The sequence below is a fragment of the Sander lucioperca genome, chromosome 7 (genome assembly GCF_008315115.2).
Source record: "Sander lucioperca isolate FBNREF2018 chromosome 7, SLUC_FBN_1.2, whole genome shotgun sequence".
NCBI lineage: Eukaryota > Metazoa > Chordata > Actinopteri > Perciformes > Percidae > Sander > Sander lucioperca.
In genome coordinates this window covers 27573551-27593673 of record NC_050179.1, presented here as the reverse complement: position 1 = coordinate 27593673, position 20123 = coordinate 27573551, and the positions used below count along the sequence as shown (strand labels likewise).

At 42.5% G+C, this 20123-nt stretch overlaps 1 protein-coding gene across 1 annotated transcript; it reads right to left on the bottom strand.

Moving 5' to 3' along the window:
- Positions 1-7519: 7519 nt before the first annotated feature.
- map1lc3b (microtubule-associated protein 1 light chain 3 beta) lies at positions 7520-17932 on the bottom strand. Its single transcript, XM_031310470.2, has 4 exons — positions 17658-17932; positions 13518-13573; positions 10623-10729; positions 7520-9272 (listed from the first exon to the last, which is right to left on the bottom strand). The coding sequence occupies exons 1-4, from the start codon at positions 17695-17697 to the stop codon at positions 9095-9097; spliced, it is 381 nt and encodes a 126-aa protein (XP_031166330.1). The 5' UTR covers positions 17698-17932; the 3' UTR covers positions 7520-9094.
- Between the last annotated feature and the right edge of the window lie 2191 nt (positions 17933-20123).

Here is a 20123-nt window from a genome sequence, read left to right as displayed (position 1 = left end):
CAGGAAGCTGCTGCACCCCAGATAGCAGAGATGGTATTAACCCAGGGAGCTGCTGTAACCCAGGTAGCTGTGATGATATTTGGCCAGGCAGCTGCTGTAATCCAGGTAGCAGTGGTGGTATTAGCCCAGAGAAATGCTGTAGCCCAGGTAGCAGAGGTAAAGTTAGCCCAGGTGGCTGCTGTAGCCCAGGTAGCAGAGGTGGTATTAGCCCAGGGAACTGCTATAGCCCAGTTAGCAAAGGTGGTGTTAGCCCAGGGAACAGCTGTAGCTGTAGCACAGGACTTAAAACAGGTCCAGGATTTTGCACCAGCCAGAAGTATTATCATCAAAAGATTCACAACCCCAAGGAATGATCTAGATGCTGTTTGATCAAGTTTACCTGGGGGCGGCCTAGCATATCCACAATCCAGGATTCTTGCATACAAAAGATGTTGGCTCCTCTTTGCTGGATAGAGAGTTGAGTTATCCATTTTCCTTGGACACGTTAAACTCAGGAGGAGGTAGAAAGACAGGAAAAGACCAGACAAGCATGGCAAAATCCAAGGATTTTTGATATACTTTTGTGGCAGACACACAGGACCTGCCAAACACTGTGGCTGCACCCTGGTGGCCATCTTGAGTTATGTCTTGTTTAAATTCCTATGTCTTGTTTAAATTCCTGCCTTGTGTGTTTTCCCGCCTTTGTGATTGTCTGCTCTGAGAGAGCCCCAGAGGGCCAGAATCTTCGCGAAAACTGGGGTTTAAGAACACATTTGTTCTTAAGAACGTTTGGTGAATGAGGCTCAATGCTGATATTTGATATCAATGTACTTTTATGTTTTGATGTATTCACAGTGTACTGGGATGGGCAAAAGGATTATATCAGTACTGTTAGACCCAATCAATATGTTATGGTTTTGGTGTTTTGTCCTGTCATATTTTGGTAGCCTGTTTTCTGTCATGTCTTGTCTCCTTGTGATTGTGTGCTTTTTGGTCTTGTTTTATGTTCTGTTTCCAGTTTTATTTTGATAGTCTGGTTTTCTGTCTTGTCTTGTCTGGTTTTACTTCATGTCTTGTGTCTCTTGTGATTGCCTGATGTTTTCCACGTTTCCCAGCCCTTGTGTCACCTGCCTCTTGTTACCTTGTTACCCTCTGTATTTAGTCTTTGTGTTCCCCTTCCCTACCTCTCTGGGAACCATCACCTTATCATGGTGGAGAGGTTTGTGTGTCCCTATGAACCTGAGGGCTGTGTTGTCTGGAGCTGTGTGCTCCTGGTAGGGTCTCCCAAGGCAAAGTGGTCTCAGGTGAGGGGCCAGACAAAGAATGGTTCAAAAACCCCCATGAAAAAACGAGGTAGAGATGGAGTGACCCTGCCTGGAGGAAGCCCGGGGCCCCCGTCTGGAGCCAGGCCCAGATGGAGGGCTCGTCAGCGAGCGTCTGGTGGCCGGGTTTGCCACGGAGCCCGGCCAGGCACAGCACTAAAAAGCTACGTGGCATCCATCTCTCCAACCCATGGGCCCACCACCTGTGGGAGGAACCGCTGGGGTCGGGTGCGCTGCCACATGGGTGGCAGTGAAGGTCAGGGGCCTCAATGGACTAGACCCGGGCAGCAGACGCTGGCTCTGGGGACGTGGAACGTCACCTCTCTGTGGGGGAAGGAGCCGGAACTTGTGCGGGAGGTGGAGCGCTACCGGTTAGATCTGGTGGGGCTTACCTCTACGCACAGTCTCGGTTCTGGAACCATACTCCTGGATAGGAGTTGGACTCTTTTCTTCTCCGGAGTTGCCCAAGGTGTGAGGCGCCGGGCGGGTGTGGGGATACTCACAAGCCCCCGGCTGAGCGCCGCTACGTTGGAGTTTACCCCAGTGGACGAGAGGGTCGCCTCCCTACGCCTGTGGGTTGTGGGGGAGGGAAACTCTGTTGTTTGTGCATATGCACAAGAGTTCGGAGTATTCGGCCTTCTTGGAGACCTTGAATGGAGTCCTGCATGGGGCTCCAGTGGGGGACTCCATAGTCCTGCTGGGGGACTTCAACGTGCACGTGGGCAATGATGGAGACACATCGAGAGGCGTGATTGGGAGGAACGGCCTCCCTGATCTAAACCAGAGTGGTTGTTTGTTGTTGGACTTCTGTGATAGTCATGGATTGTCTATAACGAACACCATGTTCGAACATAGGGATGCTCATAAGTGTACTTGGTACCAGAGCACCCTAGGCCAAAGGTCAATGATCGATTTTATAATCGTTTCATCTGATCTGAGGCCGTATGTTTTGGACACTCAGGTGAAGAGAGGGGCAGAGCTGTCAACCGATCACCATCTGGTGGTGAGTTGGGTCAGGGGGTGGGGGAAGACTCTGGACTCTGGTAAGCCCAAACGGGTAGTGCGGGTAAATTGGGAACGTCTGGAGGAGGCCCCTGTCCGACAGACTTTCAACTCACACCTCCAGCGGAGCTTTTCGTGCATCCCTGTGGAGGCTGGGGGCATTGAACCAGAGTGGACAATGTTCAAAGTTTCCATTGCTGAAGCTGCGGCGAGGAGCTGTGGTCTTAGGGTCTTAGGTGCCTCAAGGGGCGGTAACCCACGAACACCGTGGTGGACACCGGTGGTCAGGGAAGCTGTCCGACTGAAGAAGGAGTCTTTCCGGGATATGTTATCCCAGAGGACTCCGGAGGCAGTTGCAAGGTACCGAAGGGCCCGAAGGGCTGCAGCCTCTGCCATGAAAGAGGTAAAGCAAAGTGTGGGAGAAGTTTGGAGAAGACATGGAGAAGGACTTTCGGTCGGCACCAAGGTGCTTCTGGAAAACCGTTCGCCACCTCAGGAGGGGGAAGCGGGGAACCATCCAAGCTGTGTACAGTAAGGATGGGACGCTGTTGACCTCGACTGAGGAGGTAATAGGGCGGTGGAAGGAGCACTTTTAGGAACTCCTGAATCCGACTAATACGCCCTCTATATTAGAGGCAGACCTGGAGGATGATGGGGGATTGTTGTCAATTTCCCAGGCGGAAGTCACTGATGTAGTCAAACAACTCCACAGTGGCAAAGCCCCTGGGATTGATGAGATCCGTCCAGAAATGCTCAAGGCTCTGGGTGTGGAGGGGCTGTCTTGGTTGACACGCCTCTTCAACATTGCGTGGAAGTCTGGGATGGTGCCTAAGGAGTGGCAGACCGGGGTGGTGGTCCCCCTTTTCAAAAAGGGGGACCACCACCCCGGTCTGCCACTCCTTAGGCACCAGAGGGTGTGTGCCAATTACAGGGGTATCACACTTTTCAGCCTCCCCGGTAAAGTCTACTCCAAGGTGCTGGAAAGGAGGGTTCGGCCGATAGTCGAACCTCAGATTGAAGAGGAACAATGTGGATTCCGTCCTGGTCGTGGAACAATGGACCAGATCTTTACTCTCGCAAGGATCCTGGAGGGAGCCTGGGAGTATGCCCAACCGGTCTACGTGTGTTTCGTGGATTTGGAGAAGGCGTATGACCGGGTCCCCCGGGAGATACTGTGGGAAGTGCTGCAGGAGTATGGGGTGAGGGGGTCTCTTCTCAGGGCCATCCAATCTCTGTACGACCAAAGCGAGAGCTGTGTCCGGGTTCTTGGCAGTAAGTCAGACTCGTTTCAGGTGAGGGTTGGCCTCCGCCAGGGCTGCGCTTTGTCACCAATCCTGTTTGAATCGACGCAGCGGGTGCGGTATTATATTCAATTTATCGCACCGCTGTGACAAAAAGAGAGCTGAGCCAGAAGGCAAAGCTCTCGATCTACCGGTCAGTTTTCGTTCCTACCCTCACCTATGGTCATGAAGGCTGGGTCATGACCGAAAGAACGAGATCCAGGGTACAAGCGGCCGAAATGGGTTTCCTCAGGAGGGTGGCTGGCGTCTCCCTTAGAGATAGGGTAAGAAGCTAGAGCTGAAGATCTTTGCCCGAACCCGATGGGTTCGGTCGGGTTCGGTCTTAATTTCTATCATGTTACACGGGCTCGGGCCGGGCTCGGGCTTGCGCTCCTGGTTGCGCAGTAAACGAGCGGTCAGGTGAAGCGTTTCGATTGGCGTGTAAATGGATGCTGAGGAGGTGAAACAGAGGCTGGCTTCTGGAGGACTTATTTTATTTCTTTGTTCCAACTTCCAACTGGCCGATAGCCTCCGTTAGTCATGAATAAATTATGTTAAAAAATTTATAAATTACTCATTCTTGACGGAAAACAGCTGTGTGCGTGCGGCACAGTCTCTTTTTTCTTTCTCTCCCTTTTCCGCCGAGTGGTGCGTGTGCCCGCTTGCGGTGTGAAGAGCTATTTTCCGACATGCACTCTAATCACTGCTGATAGACGGCCTTTTGTACAGTCGGGCTGTAAACGGGTTCGGGCTTTTAAAAATCTGTCAATCAAAATGTACTGGTCGGGCTCGGGCCGAATTCTGTCGGGCTCGGGCCTTGTCGGGCTGAACTTTTAAGGCCCGATTACAGCTCTATAAGAAGCTCAGTCATCCGTGAGGAGCTCGGAGTAGAGCCGCTGCTCCTTCGCGTCGAAAGGAGCCAGTTGAGGTGGTTTGGGCATCTGGTAAGGATGCCCCCTGGGCGCCTCCCTGGGGAGGTGTTCCCGGCACGTCCAGCTGGGAGGAGGCCTCGGGGAAGACCCAGGACTAGGTGGAGGGATTATATCTCCAACGTGGCCTGGGAACGCCTCGGTCGGAGCTGGTGATCCCCTGCTGGAGCTGCTCCCCCCGCGACCCGACACCGGATAAGCGGACGAAGATGGATGGATGGATGGTGTTCCCCTTGTCCTGTGTCAGATCATTGTGTGTTTTTGTGTTTGCTCGTTCCTGTCGTGTCTCCCAGTGTCAGCTCCCGTCAGTTTCTGTGCTTTGTGTTTATTCCAATTTTTTTTGTACTCCCTTAGTTTTTGGGATTCTCTTGTCTTCATTTTTGGTATTGGTTTTTGCCTGCTGCTGCGCTCAGGACTTCCTTGGTTTATTTTTGTGTTTTATCAATAAATCCTCGTCTTCAACTTTCTCCTGCCTGCCTGCCTGCTCTCTGCCTTTGGGTCCTCAACTTCCCGGAACATAACACAATATCCTTCTGTTTCATACTGATTCCCAACTTTCTCAAGATAATTAGATCATGTCTGTCACTTAGCATACAGGAGGGAACTCTTTGTCACACGACCGTAAGAAATCTTTTGTCTATCCGTCTTGGAGTCAACCCCTGCTATCGTGCAGACTAGATTAGAACAAAAGAATATTAATTCCTGTAGCTTGAAAAGAAGTTACATTCTCATGCTAAAATCTTTGAACTATGATAGAGTAACCTAAGAATTCAGAAGTACGCCCTTCTTTTGGGGAACAACGGACCAATAGAGAGAGTTTTCTTCCAAGGAATATATTTGTGATACTGAGAAATGTTTGGGACTGTAAAATGTGAATCCACAAGGGAGAAGCATCTTTTCAGTCCGCTGCAGCGTAAAATCCTGTTCTGTCATGTCATTTCGTTATTAAATCTTTTTGTTAAATCTTCATTCGACCGAGCCTCTCCTTTCTCAAAAATTCAACAAAACGCAACAGTATGCTGAAAGTGGCGGCCAATCGAAGGTTGAGGCGCAGTCCCTGCTGCAACAAATACAAACAAAAAGTTCTCATTTTTACTCGTCACATTTGGAAAATTATTGGACGAGCGATTTTGCCACACTGGGTTTACAAAGCTCAACATTGTCATTCTCTGAGTGCATCGACCTAATTGAGGGACTAAACGAGAGCTTTGCTCGATTTAGAGACAATTCAGAGTGTGATTTTTGAGCAAGTAATGAAGCTAACATATAATAATAGAATAATGAGGGCAGCAGCAACTTTTCTCCCACAGTCTAAGACTTTTGCAGAGAAGGATTCTCAAACTACTTCAAGTCATCATCACCTTTCCCATGACTTCTTTTAGTGTTGAGAGACTGTTCTCCACTGCATGTAGGATAAAAACGAATCTCAGAGCATCCATGAGTAGGCTACTACCCGCCTCAACAACCTGTGCCTTTTGTCCTTTGAAAAAGAACTCTGTGACTCTTTGGACTAAGATGAGATAATTTCTGTTTTCAACACTAAACCCAGGCACTTGCATCTTGTTTTGTAGAATGAAAACAACAAAGGTAGGCCTGTTTAACTCATTTCCTTCATATTTGTCCGTGAAGTGATTTAACTAAGTGGTGTGTTGTGTATAGCTGTATGCCTTATAGGCTACATTGTTTAGTTTAAATGAGTTGCTATTTTTTTGGCACAAAAGCTTAATTTCCACCAGGCTGACTGCTTTGTATATGGTTGATTTAACAGAAATTAGGGAGTGCGTTATTTATTTCAGGCCGTTGAGAGTTTTCATTATTTTAATTTCTTTTACTTTTAGCCTACTTTGTTTTCAGGGAACTGTCTTTGCACTGCTGACTAGCTTGAATAAAATAGACAGGTTATTGTCTATGCTGGTTTGTCCAGCCTTTACTGAGCTCTGTTGGTTGAACATGATGTTTAGACAGTGTTTTGTTGTTATTGCCTTTGCCGAATATTGCAAAGTAAAGGTGTCACTGTTTTTGCAGTTTGTCTATTCTTTTTCTACTAAGGTTTAATTATTATTTTATGTCTTTTTTTTTCTGGGAAAAACTATAGGCCCACTCACTTTTGCACTGGCCCTGCCAAAATACAAGTTTTGCTTACGCCATGAGTACTGTCACTTTGCTGCCTGTTCTGCCAATCGCTGCCTTTCCATTTGGTAAATGGATGTATTCTTTAGACACACATTGTATGGTAACTGTATACTTTGTTGAAATTTTGAGGCCAGTTTAAAAGTAGAAACGTATTCTAACATAAACTCACTGTGGAGCACTTGTTGCTGTAATACATTTATAGTATATTGCATTTTATTTCTGTTCTGTTTCCTATTATCGGAAAACTGTGAACAGCAAGGTTTTCTTTGTTGAAGTTTGAGGCAAGTTTATTGTAAGTGTATTGCACTTTACTTTTATACGGTTCTGTAAAGAAAAAAATCTTCCCAGCACTTGGCACATGACCAATTAATATTTTAATGAGGACTATCCAAATTTTTGCCTTAAGAGCCCATAGAAAATGTGTATTGTATTTGGATACACAATTTGTTGAGAATAAAAACTGATGAAATTAATAATGAACGTGATGTGTTTTATTTAGCAAAATTACATTGTGTTGTTCTATCCTAGCCATATTTTTTGAGCTGCAGTATATTTTGACATGCCTTCCCTTCCGCATGAGAGGCCTGTTATCCCTCTATGATGTCTGTCTGGTCCATGTACAGTGACTGGTACCTATGAAACACTCAGTTTTGCCCTCTGGGGTGTAAATGTTTGAGAAATTATAGCTGAAGTTGCCACTGTAAACTCCATTGGACGTGATACGATTTGGCATTATGATGATGCCAGATTATAATAAAATATGAAACATTTATGTTTGAAAGGTTAAGGCAGATGGCTGCAATATTTTGCATGCAAATATTTACACAAATGAGAATGTTGGCCCAAAAAAAACCCAGGAACCCCACAATTGATCTTTTTTTTCTCCTTTTATTGTTTACAAAATACCAACATAAATACATAAGAGGCTGTGTGATATTGCTGTGTGAGGATATGTGTGTGAGAAACAGAGGAGCAGGCAGAAAAAAACACTGAGACAAATGCTCCACCCCTCTGTAACAAACACACAGTGGCTTTCACTAGTCAGAAAAAAAGTCACCTTTGTACTTCACATACTGTAGACAGAGTAGACTAAAGACATGTCATACAACAAAAATGAAAATCACATAAAATAAAAAGAACCAAAAAGATAAAATACTGCGATATAAAAGCAGCTAAACCTCAATCTGTTAAGAAGATGGTGAGGAGGAGGAGCAGCACAGCCAGTGAAGGACCATTTATAGACAGACAGGATACTCAAATGTTTCTTTTTCTTTCAGAGTGCAGCCCTTAAAACTCCTCTGGGCAGATGTACGTTCCCCACAGCGAAAGTGCTTGTTGAATTTCAGTGAACTGAAACTGAACAACAGTGACAGCTCTGGGAAAGGAGATAGAAAAGAAAATGGCAACCCCTCTCCTCTAATCGGCATTTACAGAAACACCATCATCCTCCATTCACAAATGCAATCAGACCATGCTCCTTGTAGTGTGTCCAAAGTCAACTTGGTTACACTCTCATTGGAACCCCTTTTATATTCAAAGCTGTAAAGTCAATAATATCTGTACACCAAGGCATTTTTTTTTTTTTTTTGCAAACTACAATCATCCATTTCAAGAGCAAAAGCAGTTCCCCAACATATTTTTCGTTACAGTGAAGATGCTTAAGGATACAATGCAGGAAAGGTTAAAAAACACCAAAGAAGGACCATTGAGGGAATGTGATGAGACACACAGCAGAGATGCATTAAATTCACGAGAATCTTCTCTACTTCATTTAGCATTTTTCTCTGGCAAAAGTACTCTAATCCAGACTACAAATCCCCAAGTTTCACCTTTTAACTGCAATAAATGCTTCTTTAAAAAACATATCCTAACTTTCTCTGTCGCCTGTCTCCAAAAACCCTTAAAATTAAGGTTGGCTTTGTTCATTGGCTAATGTATATTTAGATAAGTGGTGGAGCCTTGCCACTTTTATGTAATAGCCCTACCTGAAATTTACATATACATTAACATAAATACAGCAGAGGAGACACACAACGCTGTAAATAACTACCGTCAACAGGTGGTACGTTGCCATGGCGGTGGACATGTTTCACCAGAGAGCACAATAAAGAAGCAGAGACACACACTTAAAAACTATTGGCCTGAGTCATAGTCCGATTTGGGGATTTCTCTACTTAAACTCTGCTGTTTTGGTTAACCCTTGTGGCTTTATGCTACTGGGTGAGAGTGGTGGTACCCAAACAGTCTATTCGCTCACTGCAGTCATAATACAGAGATCATAACCTAAACCAATCCGAGCCGGGAAATTATCGTACACTGTGTTTAGATTTAGCAGTTTGTGTTTTAGTTCTTACAGTCGAGACTAAAAGGTGTGTGGCAAGAAACATGGTGGGGACTAAAAACTACAATTGTCCAATCGCTTGCCAGGTGGAAGAAGAAGGAAGGCTGTTCACTGGGCGGTCGTAGCTGTGCCAAAGGTCTCCTGGGAGGCGTAGACCATGTAGAGGAAGCCATCCTGGTCCCGCTCCCGTTCATAGACCTCGGAGATGGCAGCCGACACAGAGACCATGCTGTGGCCATTAGCCAGCAGGAAGAAAGCCTGGTTGGAGTTCAGCTGGAGGCGCCTCCTGGTGGCCAGACAAGGATTTTGACATGAGGAAGGACATTTTACAGTTTTTCTGAATTGCTAAAACACTAAACCCCATCCTCTGAACCAAATGCTCAGTGGCCTGAACCCATTTGTCGAATCAATCACTCTTCTCGCTTGCTAAAACACATTTCACACTGATGCACTTGTGTTGCAAAATGGTAAACACGGGCAGCAAAAGTTAAACACAACTACAACAAAGTTGTCATCGTTTACACTCGACTCGAAATTGTACACGCGTTTCTTTTTAAAGATTTTTTTTGGGGGGCATTTCCACCTTTAATGGATAGGACATCTGAGATATGGAAGGGGAGATAGAGGGGGGGAGACATTCAGGAGACATGCAGGAAACTGTCACAGGTCGGACCCAAACCCTGGACCTTCTGCATCGAGGAATAAACCTCTACCTATGTACGCCCGCTCTACCAACTGAGCTAACCTGGCCACCACACACGTTTCTACTGAGGTGATCAAACCAATTGTAGATTATATAAGCCAGTTCAGAGACGTGATGCTGTGGGAGAATAAATCTTACATTCACTTTGATTTTGCGGTTTCACAATATTTTTTTAGTGTACTGTCATGTGCTTTTCATTTCGTTTTCTATGTTCTTTGGCCTTTTGCAGTTGGACTGCTGTATTGTTCTACAAGTGACTAATATACAGACATTCAATATTGTATTACTTGCAATACTTGCAGTGTACAAGATATTCACTGTAGAAGTTGTGATATACTTTTCGTTTTCATTGCTATCCTGTGTAGATTATTTTTACAAGCTATTGTATGTATACTTTCCGAGTTTGCTTTTGAGGCCACGTCTGAGAGGATTTTCTGTCATGACAGGCAATAAAGTTTTCTGAATCTCAGGCTATGTTTAGATGGAAACGATCTGAAGAGAAAACGCAAAAGTGCCGTTGCGTTCTCACTTTTTATTCCGCGTTTGGACGAGAAATCTGCGTGCCTATGGTGATGCAAAAGTGTGTGAAATTCGATGTAACAAAAGCTGACAATTTTGTCTGGACAGACGAGGAGGTGGAGTTATTGCTCCAAACAATGCGGCACACACACACGCGGCGCGCACACACACACACACAGTGCATTTTTACCCTTTAGACATGAATGCGACGGCGGAGCGTTTTTAAGATTTCCACTCTGGAGGGTGGTTTCACTTTTTTGCGTTTTTAAGCCCCAAAAACGCAGTCGCGTCTAAACGAAAGGCACATCTGATAAAATATTTTGTCGTTTTCACCCGTGAGTGTATTCGTGTAAACAGGGTCTAAATCTGACTATGGAACAAAGTGGGGAGGAGAGGAGAGGACTTCAGGTCTACCTGATAATCTTGATGAGTTCACTCATGTTGACATGGTCTGGCACCAGGAACTTGGTCTTGTCCAGGATGGGAAGTTGTTTTTCTCCTTTATACCTCTCAATGATCACCTACAGAAGACATACACACAATTAATCAATGACTTCTACCTTATATTCTGGTGGAACTCTATAAAGGCAGAATTTCCTGTGTGGTTGTTTAGACCCGATACCCTGACAGTTGGAATATGTGTTTTAAACAAGTCTTTAAGAACAGCACCGTCAGTACACAGACCAAAAGGAGACAGTCCTGGAACAAAACATTCCCTTATCATGCAGCTGCCTAGATTCCCTGAATCTATGGAGGCACAAAGTTGAAGTACTCCTCTGCCAGGAAAGGTTATGAGGTTATGTTGGACGCTGACTTAATCAAGACCTGGGGTACCACTGTCTCAACTTACACAGAATGGGTTCGTAATCTGGAAATTCCACCACTGTAGGCAGTATGTTTTTGTGTCATGGGCAAAAACTCCATAATAACCTTTCAGCATATAGTTATTCAAGTGGTCTGAGAGTCGCTTGGCTCGGTTGTCGGGCTTTATAAAATCTAGCCATGACGGGAGACTTTGGCCAATCACAGGTCATTTCAGAGAGGGAAAAGGTTCCTATTGGCTGTTCTACACATGAAGACAGAGGGGAGAAGGAGATCTGCAGGAAAAGGTCTTACTCTACATGTTTTTTTTTTGCTTTCTACCAACTGCAGCTTTAAATTACAAATACAGTACATACAGGTGGGAAAAAATGTGGGAACATAGGAAAAGTTTAGGTTACTCTTAAATTTAAAATAAATAAAATAAAACTTTTGTAGTTTTTAAACATTGACCAGCATGGTAAAACAAAAAAGCAAGTCTCTCTACAAAACCAAAGTTTGGAGCAGATTGGACAATGTACATCCGAGTTACAACTTCCTATTTAACGGCGAAATGCACAAAATGGCCGCCACAACACAACATTATGTTGCTCTATATCAAGTTTAGATCACACAATACACATTTGATGTAAATGAAATGGTGTTTTTTACATGAAGCTGACTTCATTAATGGCTATTAATGGCATGTAGATGTCCTCAGGCCTGGATTCTCATTATGCATGACAAATTGTACAGCAGATTAGACAATGTGCAGTCTAGTTACAAACCACTTCCTGTTTCGTGGCAGACCATGGGAATTCGACGCCTTGCCATGCCCACGTCATACGACAAAACTTACAATCTTCCCAATCAAGCATACTTTAAGGCCTAAGGCTTTTCTGACCACATTTGGAGGTGGACAACCTGCTAGGAGGAACAAGTCAAAGTATGGCATCATGTTGCCAGTAGGTGGCGCTATGGCTCTAACTCAATATTGGTATGTAGATGTCTTCAGGCCTGGACTTTTATCAAACGTGAAGCTTTGGGCAGATTTGACAATGTACAGTCTAGTTACAAACCACTTCCTGTTTCATGGCGTAACATGGAAATTTGAAGCCATGGTCTTTAGATTGTATTGACCATTTTAAAGTCAATCAGGTTAAATTCTCTTGGAGGAGTACGTTTAGGTGCAGCCCCTTGAAATGGTAAGAAAAAACTTCCAAAAATGGCACAGTAAATTCAATATGGCTAACTTTCTGTTCAGGGAATGACTCTAAGAGGCTTTTTTGTAAGTCTAGAGGTGATACACAGGACTCCTGAATTCCTTACATATAGGTGAAATGTACTGGGAGGGCACTGGAGTATGGTCTGCCTACACAAGTTATCATTCTGGTATAGGGGAAGAATGCTCTGGGTAGTATGTAGTTCTTTAAACCAATCATTGCCCGGCTCTAACGTTTTTGTTAATCTGTAATATGGTGGTTGATTATGTAATCATTTTTATTGCTTCATTTGTTTTCTGTTTAATATTTATAGTGAGAACTGTTTTCCGGAATCAGGGTAATACATTTTAATCTTGTAAATTAACAGTAAAGATGTAAATGGAAAAAAATTAAAATTGCTGACCTGAAATTTGAGCAAGTATTAAGAAATGCATAGACCTCTGTTTGACATGAAAGCAGGTATATTATTCAGTGAGGCAGGGTCTGATCTAAGAGCTATAAGCAGTCTGTCATACAGTCTTCCGCTCCCCCACCCGTCTTGATGGAGTTGCATTACAGTGACACAGCGTATCTGCCTCTGTCGTCAACACTTACCATGACATGGCAGTTAATAAGCCCAGGAGAGTACACAGGAAACACTCAGACACACACACACACACACACACACACACACACACAACACAACACACAACACACGCTTTTAAGATGAGAAGAGGCCTGCCATGTGGCAAGCAGATGGAAGGCTGTGGTGATACTCTATCTCAAAATGATAAAACGAGCAGGTGAAACACGAGGTGTGCGTTTGTTTATTGGTGGTTGCTAGGAGCCACTGGACATCTGACTTAAGCAGAAAGCAGTCACACCCATTTCTCAATAGAAAAAATAGGAACAACTGCTGTGGTCCCTGTAAGCGGGAAAAAAAGCCTGGTCACAAAAACTATGTATAAAATAAACTTAGAATAATGACCAGCAAGTCCACAACAAAACATCCAACCAGAAGTCAACACGCAGAAAGCCCTTGCAGAAATGTGCCTGATGCCAACAAATGACATTTCAAACAGTTCAGAGTACAACCAGGAAACATGTGGTAACACTTTCCGTTGCCGTACGTTTGCCTTGTTCTTACTTGTGTCTTCCTGCTTGCTGTTATGCATGTCATGCTCATACCTTTCTGCCCTTAAGAGTTTTTTTCTATCGTATTTTGAGAATAATGTTGCTTCAGTGGATTTCACTGCATAGGCTTTGGTGTTCACTCAATTATTGCAAGTGATTGTGCATCGGCACTCACTGGTATCTTGTTGGGGTGCTGCTCTCGGATCAGTCTGACATCTTCTACTCTCTGTTCTGTAGGGCAGAAAAACAGACTCAGGTTAATGGAAATGTACTAGCAGACAAAGAGATTAGCAGCTAGTACTGATAAAACACAAATGAGGACAAAGACAAAGCAGCAGTCAAGGGGTTTGTTATTATAATGTCTTATAATGGTTCGTAAATGTGTCATTTACATCATGGAGATTTTGATTTATGAAAGGAGTTCCTAGAACTAGATACAATGCTAACATATTCACTAAATGCCCTCCGTATAGGCTGCATCATTTAAAATCATGGGTAAGAATCTGCAGGTGAAGGTGGAGCTTTTCAACACAACGTTTTTACTCAAAAGATCAGCGTCAGCAACACAGCTGCTGATTGGATGGATCACTTAGTCATGATGACCTATGGCAGAGCAGGCCCCTCCTTTCTAAGGGTTAACCCCATTTGAAGTGATTTGGAACTGGGCCAAAATGAACGGCTACAGTTAACACCCTGGGCTTACTGCACTTTGTACTGATAACATCAACAACAGTCTGATGGTCAAAATGGGATCAGTCAACAAACTTGAGCATGGGGATGAAAACATCTCGTCATGATCATTATCATGATGTTTTTGAACTTAGAATTACAATGAAACATTTGGAACAAACAGTAAAAAAATCGAAAATCGTATGTATTTGTGATTTTTTTTTGGTGATTTTTAAAAAACGATTCTTTTCCCCAGAATCAATATTGTTTTGGTTTTCTTGTTTACCAATGATTGACCTAAATATTTTCTGTTTATACGGTACCGCAGACGGTGACTACATCATATCCGATCCAGCAAAACAGACGGAAAGCAAAAAAATGCAGAAAATCCATAGTATGTACTTCTTTACAAATTAAATAAATGTCGTTTTTGTAGTTTTTCTAAACGGCTCATGATATATTGTCTTTAGAAGTGTATTATTCAACTTTTTTTTGTTGAAGAAGGAAAAGAAAATCGCAATACTCAATACTATCAAATCGCAATACAAATCGAATCGTCGCCCATGTATCGTGAAAGAATCAAATCAGGACAAAAGCGTATCGTCCCAGCTCTAAAACTAAGCATTGATTTTCTAGAGCCAAGCAATCAAAGGCAGCACACTGGGCGCTGGCAGCTGTCAGTCAGCTGATGCTTTGAATTAATGCTATCCAGTCTTGTGATGTGCCACTAAAAAAAAAAAATTCTAAGAAGACAAATGCCCAATGTAAGGACACATCTACCGACATTGCCATTTTCATACTAAATTTGAGGAAATTGAGATTGTTCCATGATTACATTTCAATCAGGTTGAGTGCCCAGGAACAGGGAAGCTCTGATCTGTCTCTCTTGACTGAAGCAAGTGACAAACAGCCTTTGACTCATCAGTTTTCAATCCAATAAAAAAAGGGGGGGGAAAAAAACACAAAATGGGAAGCAGTTAGTCTAAACGCCTGTGGGGTTTTTCTTATACATTTCCATTCGGTCATAATAAAGGATTTAGTCAGTGCTGCATGGCACAACTGGGAGATTCCCTGTGGATTCCTGAGTCATCTTATGAACTATTATACAGATATGCAACTTAGGTAAATGATGACTGCTGGTGAACACTACCACACTATAACACTGTAAACAACCACTAAAACAAACCTGTTTGGTCCCAACTGTTAATCACAGAGGTTCTTTTCAGCTTTAACGGCTGTAGTTGTGTTATCTGGTCTATCTTAGCACAGGTCCTTCTCTCTTTTCTGAAGCTCAGTGCAGCCAACCATTACTACAGAGGTTTAGCTCATTTGGTCTCAGGTTCAACAAACTATTATGAATCAGAAATACACTTGGAAACAGTTAAAGGAAAGGCTGTTTAGTGCTGCCAAAGCTAGAGTGAAAAATAGATGAAAAATGTATAACTTTATGGCTAAAAAGTTGCATTTAGAAATTACGGTGGGCTAATTAACAGTGTGTAGATGTTTGTCTCCAATAAAAAGGTTATAGTGACCATTAGCTATGTCACTGCATGTGATTTTAATATCCATATTCACAATTTTACATGTAGGCTATTTACAACAGGGGTGTGCTGGCAACAATATAATATAAATGTGTGTTCTAGGAGGGATGCCTGCTGCCTGGCCCTCATGTGCTCTGGTTGTCTAAAGGTTGACCAATAACATGACTTTTAACAGGAAGTTGGTCACTTTTAGTCATACTGGGAATTATATTCCCAGTATGACTCAACCAGTGCTGAAGGCAACAGTTCCCATCTTTGTCCGTTGAAGATATGTAACACTAAGGAAATCCAAACAAAGGCCAACTTATCTAATAATTAAGTTGATATGTTTCTTACTAAATTACTGAAAAGCAGCACAAAGTAGCAGTGTTGGGGTAGTTACTCAAAAAAGTAATAGATTACACATTACTAGTTACTTTTTTTAAAGTAATGCCTTACTTTACTATATTACTCACTGCTGAAAGTAACTAGTACACTACTAGTTACATTACTTTTAGATTACTCAACATCACCTGAGATGCACCATAACAATATAAAGTTAAACCTCATGTATGCCCAGATCAACACAAACTTTTACTATAATGAGGACATACACAGTACCTTTATACTCTTTAATACCACAGAGCTGACAACAAAGTTGTGAACATCAGCACAAAATTTGTCAAGAAGTACTGGCGGTCGTCTGCTCTTCATTATCTGTATTTTGCTCAGTAGGCCTATGTTTCGGAAAGATGGCGATTCCACTGTCGAAACAGGAAACATTTCCTCCACTATGTATGCTGCCACAAGCCCACTTATCTCTACTTTGTTTACCTGCTGTTGAATACAGCCTTGGCTGCTTGGCAAGTGTCGGCGACGTGCTCTTTTCATCCGCCTCGGCGTCACTCACTGTCCGGGGGATTTTAGCAAATGGCTAGATTGGATGTTGTGTTCGTGGCGGTGGAGAGGTGTTTGCGACCGGGGGACAATTTACACTTTGCAATCAAGTTTTTGTCATTTCGCGCAACTAACCTCCACCCCTGAAAAGACGTCTTAAGCGGTGGCTCTGCTATATTTGTTTCGTCTACTCGGACGAGTATTATGGTGGCGCAAAAACACACATAAACGGACGTTTGAATTGTTATTCTCTCCTCCCGTTATAGGCTAGTTGAAGAACCAGTAACGCAAGTAACGCGATACTTATTTGATAAGTAGCCTAACTGTGATGTGATTACTGAGTTATCAACAGTAATGCGTTACATTACTGCGTTACGGACAAATGTAATCTGATTACAGTAACCCCCAACACTGCAAAGTAGGCCTATATGATGTCAGAGAAGGCAAGTGGATAAACGATAAACTAATATGTTGCAATATATCTGGAAAGGCACTGCAGGTCTTTAGCTATGTGGGCTGGCTGGGAACGCATAACTGAAACTAAAAATCCGCATCGAGGCTGCGGCCTACCCTTCAAACAGAAACAATAATTAAACACCGCACTTGTAGGTACCATTCGATTTTGTTTTCTCTTTTAAACTCGTCTCTTCTCCTCTACAAACTGTCCCATCCCCCAATCCTGCAGCTCTATTTTCTCTGCCCAGCGTTTCAATACCACTTTGTTTTTCTCCCACAGCTCTGATGCAAATAAACGCACACACACACACACTCAGGGAGAGACAGGCCTAAAGCACATAGCCTATCATAATCTATTCTATATTTAAACCTGTATGCGAGTGAGAATTAAATTTATTATAAGTATTATGTCTTCTATATCTCCTTTTAGATAAGTTGACACGACCACAGACCTTCGAACAATATGGTTAGGTTTTCTACTTAGCTGTAACGTTATAGTGACAAAACTCCAGTGGGCTTACCTCCCTGGGTGTTGAACCTATTAGCCTACATTTAAACTGTAAACGGAACTAGCTGGACAACATAAACGCTAATACTCGACACTAGGATAATAACTACCAACTATCTGGCCTGTCTACATTAACGATGAAATTCAGTCTTGTAACGTTACAGTTCGGACACAAAATTCGTGCGCCAGCTACAAACATACAGCATAAGACATAAAGCAGAGGTGTTGTGTGTAAAATGGTAAAACAAGCTTTGATAACACCTACCGAATGTCCTTCTTTGTTTGAAGGTTTTTTCTGAAGGCATTGCGTCAAAGTCAACCAGTTGACAGTAAATGAAAACGGAGGTAGTGTCTGTATCAAAGCCAAAATATAAAAGCTAATAATGATTTATACAACTATTCGAGTTCCCATGTGCTGGTAGCTTATTGTTAAAATACAAACTAAAAGGTACGCTAATTTAGAGACGGTTTGATGTCGTCGCTTCCTTCCTCTGGCTGTGTTGTGGACGAACTCGAGCAAGCAAAACAAACCTGTCAGCTGACCTCTGACGTCATGCGCCTCTCTCTCTCTCTCTCTCTCTCTCTCTCTCTCTCTCTCTCTCTCTGTCAAATTCAATTTAAGACTCAATTAACGTTAAATAAACCAATCGAAGCATCAAATTGTAGGAATTTGAGTTTTCTCTTTAGAAAAAAAGAGTGCTCATTGCACCACCATTTATAGAATAAACCTAAGTGAGTACAAATTCTGTTTGAAATTTAAAAAAAAAAATTAAAAACATGTTGTTTTCCCATTGGGAAAGTAATGATCTGACTTGTCTTATTAACCTGCATCATTCATCATCACTCCAAAGCATCTAGCATCATTCCTTAAAGGTCTATAGTTCCAAGACCCATCTAAAAAATCAAATCGTCCATCAAGGTGATCTAAATTTTATTAAGGTCCCAACATTTGAAACCAAAACAAATATGGATATAAAAGCCATCATCTCAAGTGTACAACGTACCAAACAACAGCAGCCTTTGATGAACAAGTCGAAATTGACTGAAAACACTCAACACAAACAATATTTTTTGTTTTACCAGTAGGTAACATGTACAGACTGTGCGATGTAACCTCAGATTCAGCAATGCGAAATAAAATTTAAAAAAAACAGGACTATTAATGCAATGTCACTTTGAGTTCCCTGATTGATGTGGACTAGACAAACATTTTTACAGTGGTCAAAAAATAGTATTAAATAATATTTTTTATGTTTTAACAAGATATTTTCACGTTATTACAACATACAAACTTATCAAGTTATACAATATACTATTTATCACGTTATAACATGATAATTTATTATTATAACGTGATACTTTTCATCTTATAACCTGATACTTTTCACGTTATAACGTGATAATATATCTTGATAGAACATGAAACTCCTGTTTAAATGAAGACATGGCGTGCGGACAAATACATTGTGAATCAACACGATTTAAAGGGTAACATAGCATTTTTTTTCAACCTAAGTGACTGATGGGATCAACAATCTTTGACATTGGTCCAGTGTTAAGTAAGATCGCTGCAGTCGGCAGCGGCGAAACAAGCTACAATGTAAGTTAATAGGGCAATTGTCCAGCTTGTATTTACCTTCACAAAAGTGCTCGTTTTGCCACTGACAGGCTCAGATTAATATTTTAGATGTCTGACAACATTATGGAAAGGATCCCTTCAGAGATAGACCTTTAAAAACCTCTTTGAGACCTCTCTGTTTAACCAGAAACAGCTCTCAAGTCGCTAGCACTAAACCCACCAGACTCCATTTAAAAAAGCAATACTTTTAGCGTGTATAGAACCAACATATAGTCACATGTAAATCGGTAAACTATGTGGTTATTTCAACCAAAACTAGAGTTGTGATGGTTGGAAAAGTGGAAAGACGACCCAAAACGGCTTTTCAGTTTTATTTTGTTTCTGTCGACTTTGAATGAAGTGTATTTTACGATGCTAACATTACTGTTTATTTACATGGAGTCTGGTGGGTGTAGCGAACGCAATTTAGCAGACGTTTTTGTGTTTAAAAAAAGGATCTTACTCTAAAACAGAAAGATCGACCTCCTTAGAAATCCTTTCCATAATGTTGTCAGACACTTAGAATATTAATCTGAGCCTGTCATGTGAATATATGTTGGCTCTATACACGCTAAAAGTATTGCTTTTTTAAATGGAGTCTGGTGGGTTTAGCGCTAGCAACTTGAGAGCTGTTTCTTGTCACGTTTAGCGAGAGATTCAGGACCCAATTGCAGAGAGATACTAGCAGACAGGAGATGGTGCGAGCTTCAGGATTTAATATAACAGAAAACGGCAGTACAGAGACTGGCAAACAATACAAAGAAACTCAGAGAAACAACTGGAGCAAACTTACAGGGAAAGGCACGCAACACAAAACAATGATCAAAAAGACAAGGGAAAACAGAGAGGCTAAATACACAAGGTAACGAGGGAACGAGAGGCAGGTGACACAACAGGTGGAACATATCAAAAAAGGCGGGAAACAAACAAAGACAGGAAGAAAGCTAGACAAGACAAGGGAGACAAGACAGACTACAAAATAAAACAGGAAACAAGCACAATACAGAACAGAAACCGACTACAAAAATAATACACACCACAAAATACCAAAACCCTGACAGTACCCCCCCCCCAAGGGACAGATCCCAGATGGCCCAAAAACAGAACAAAAAG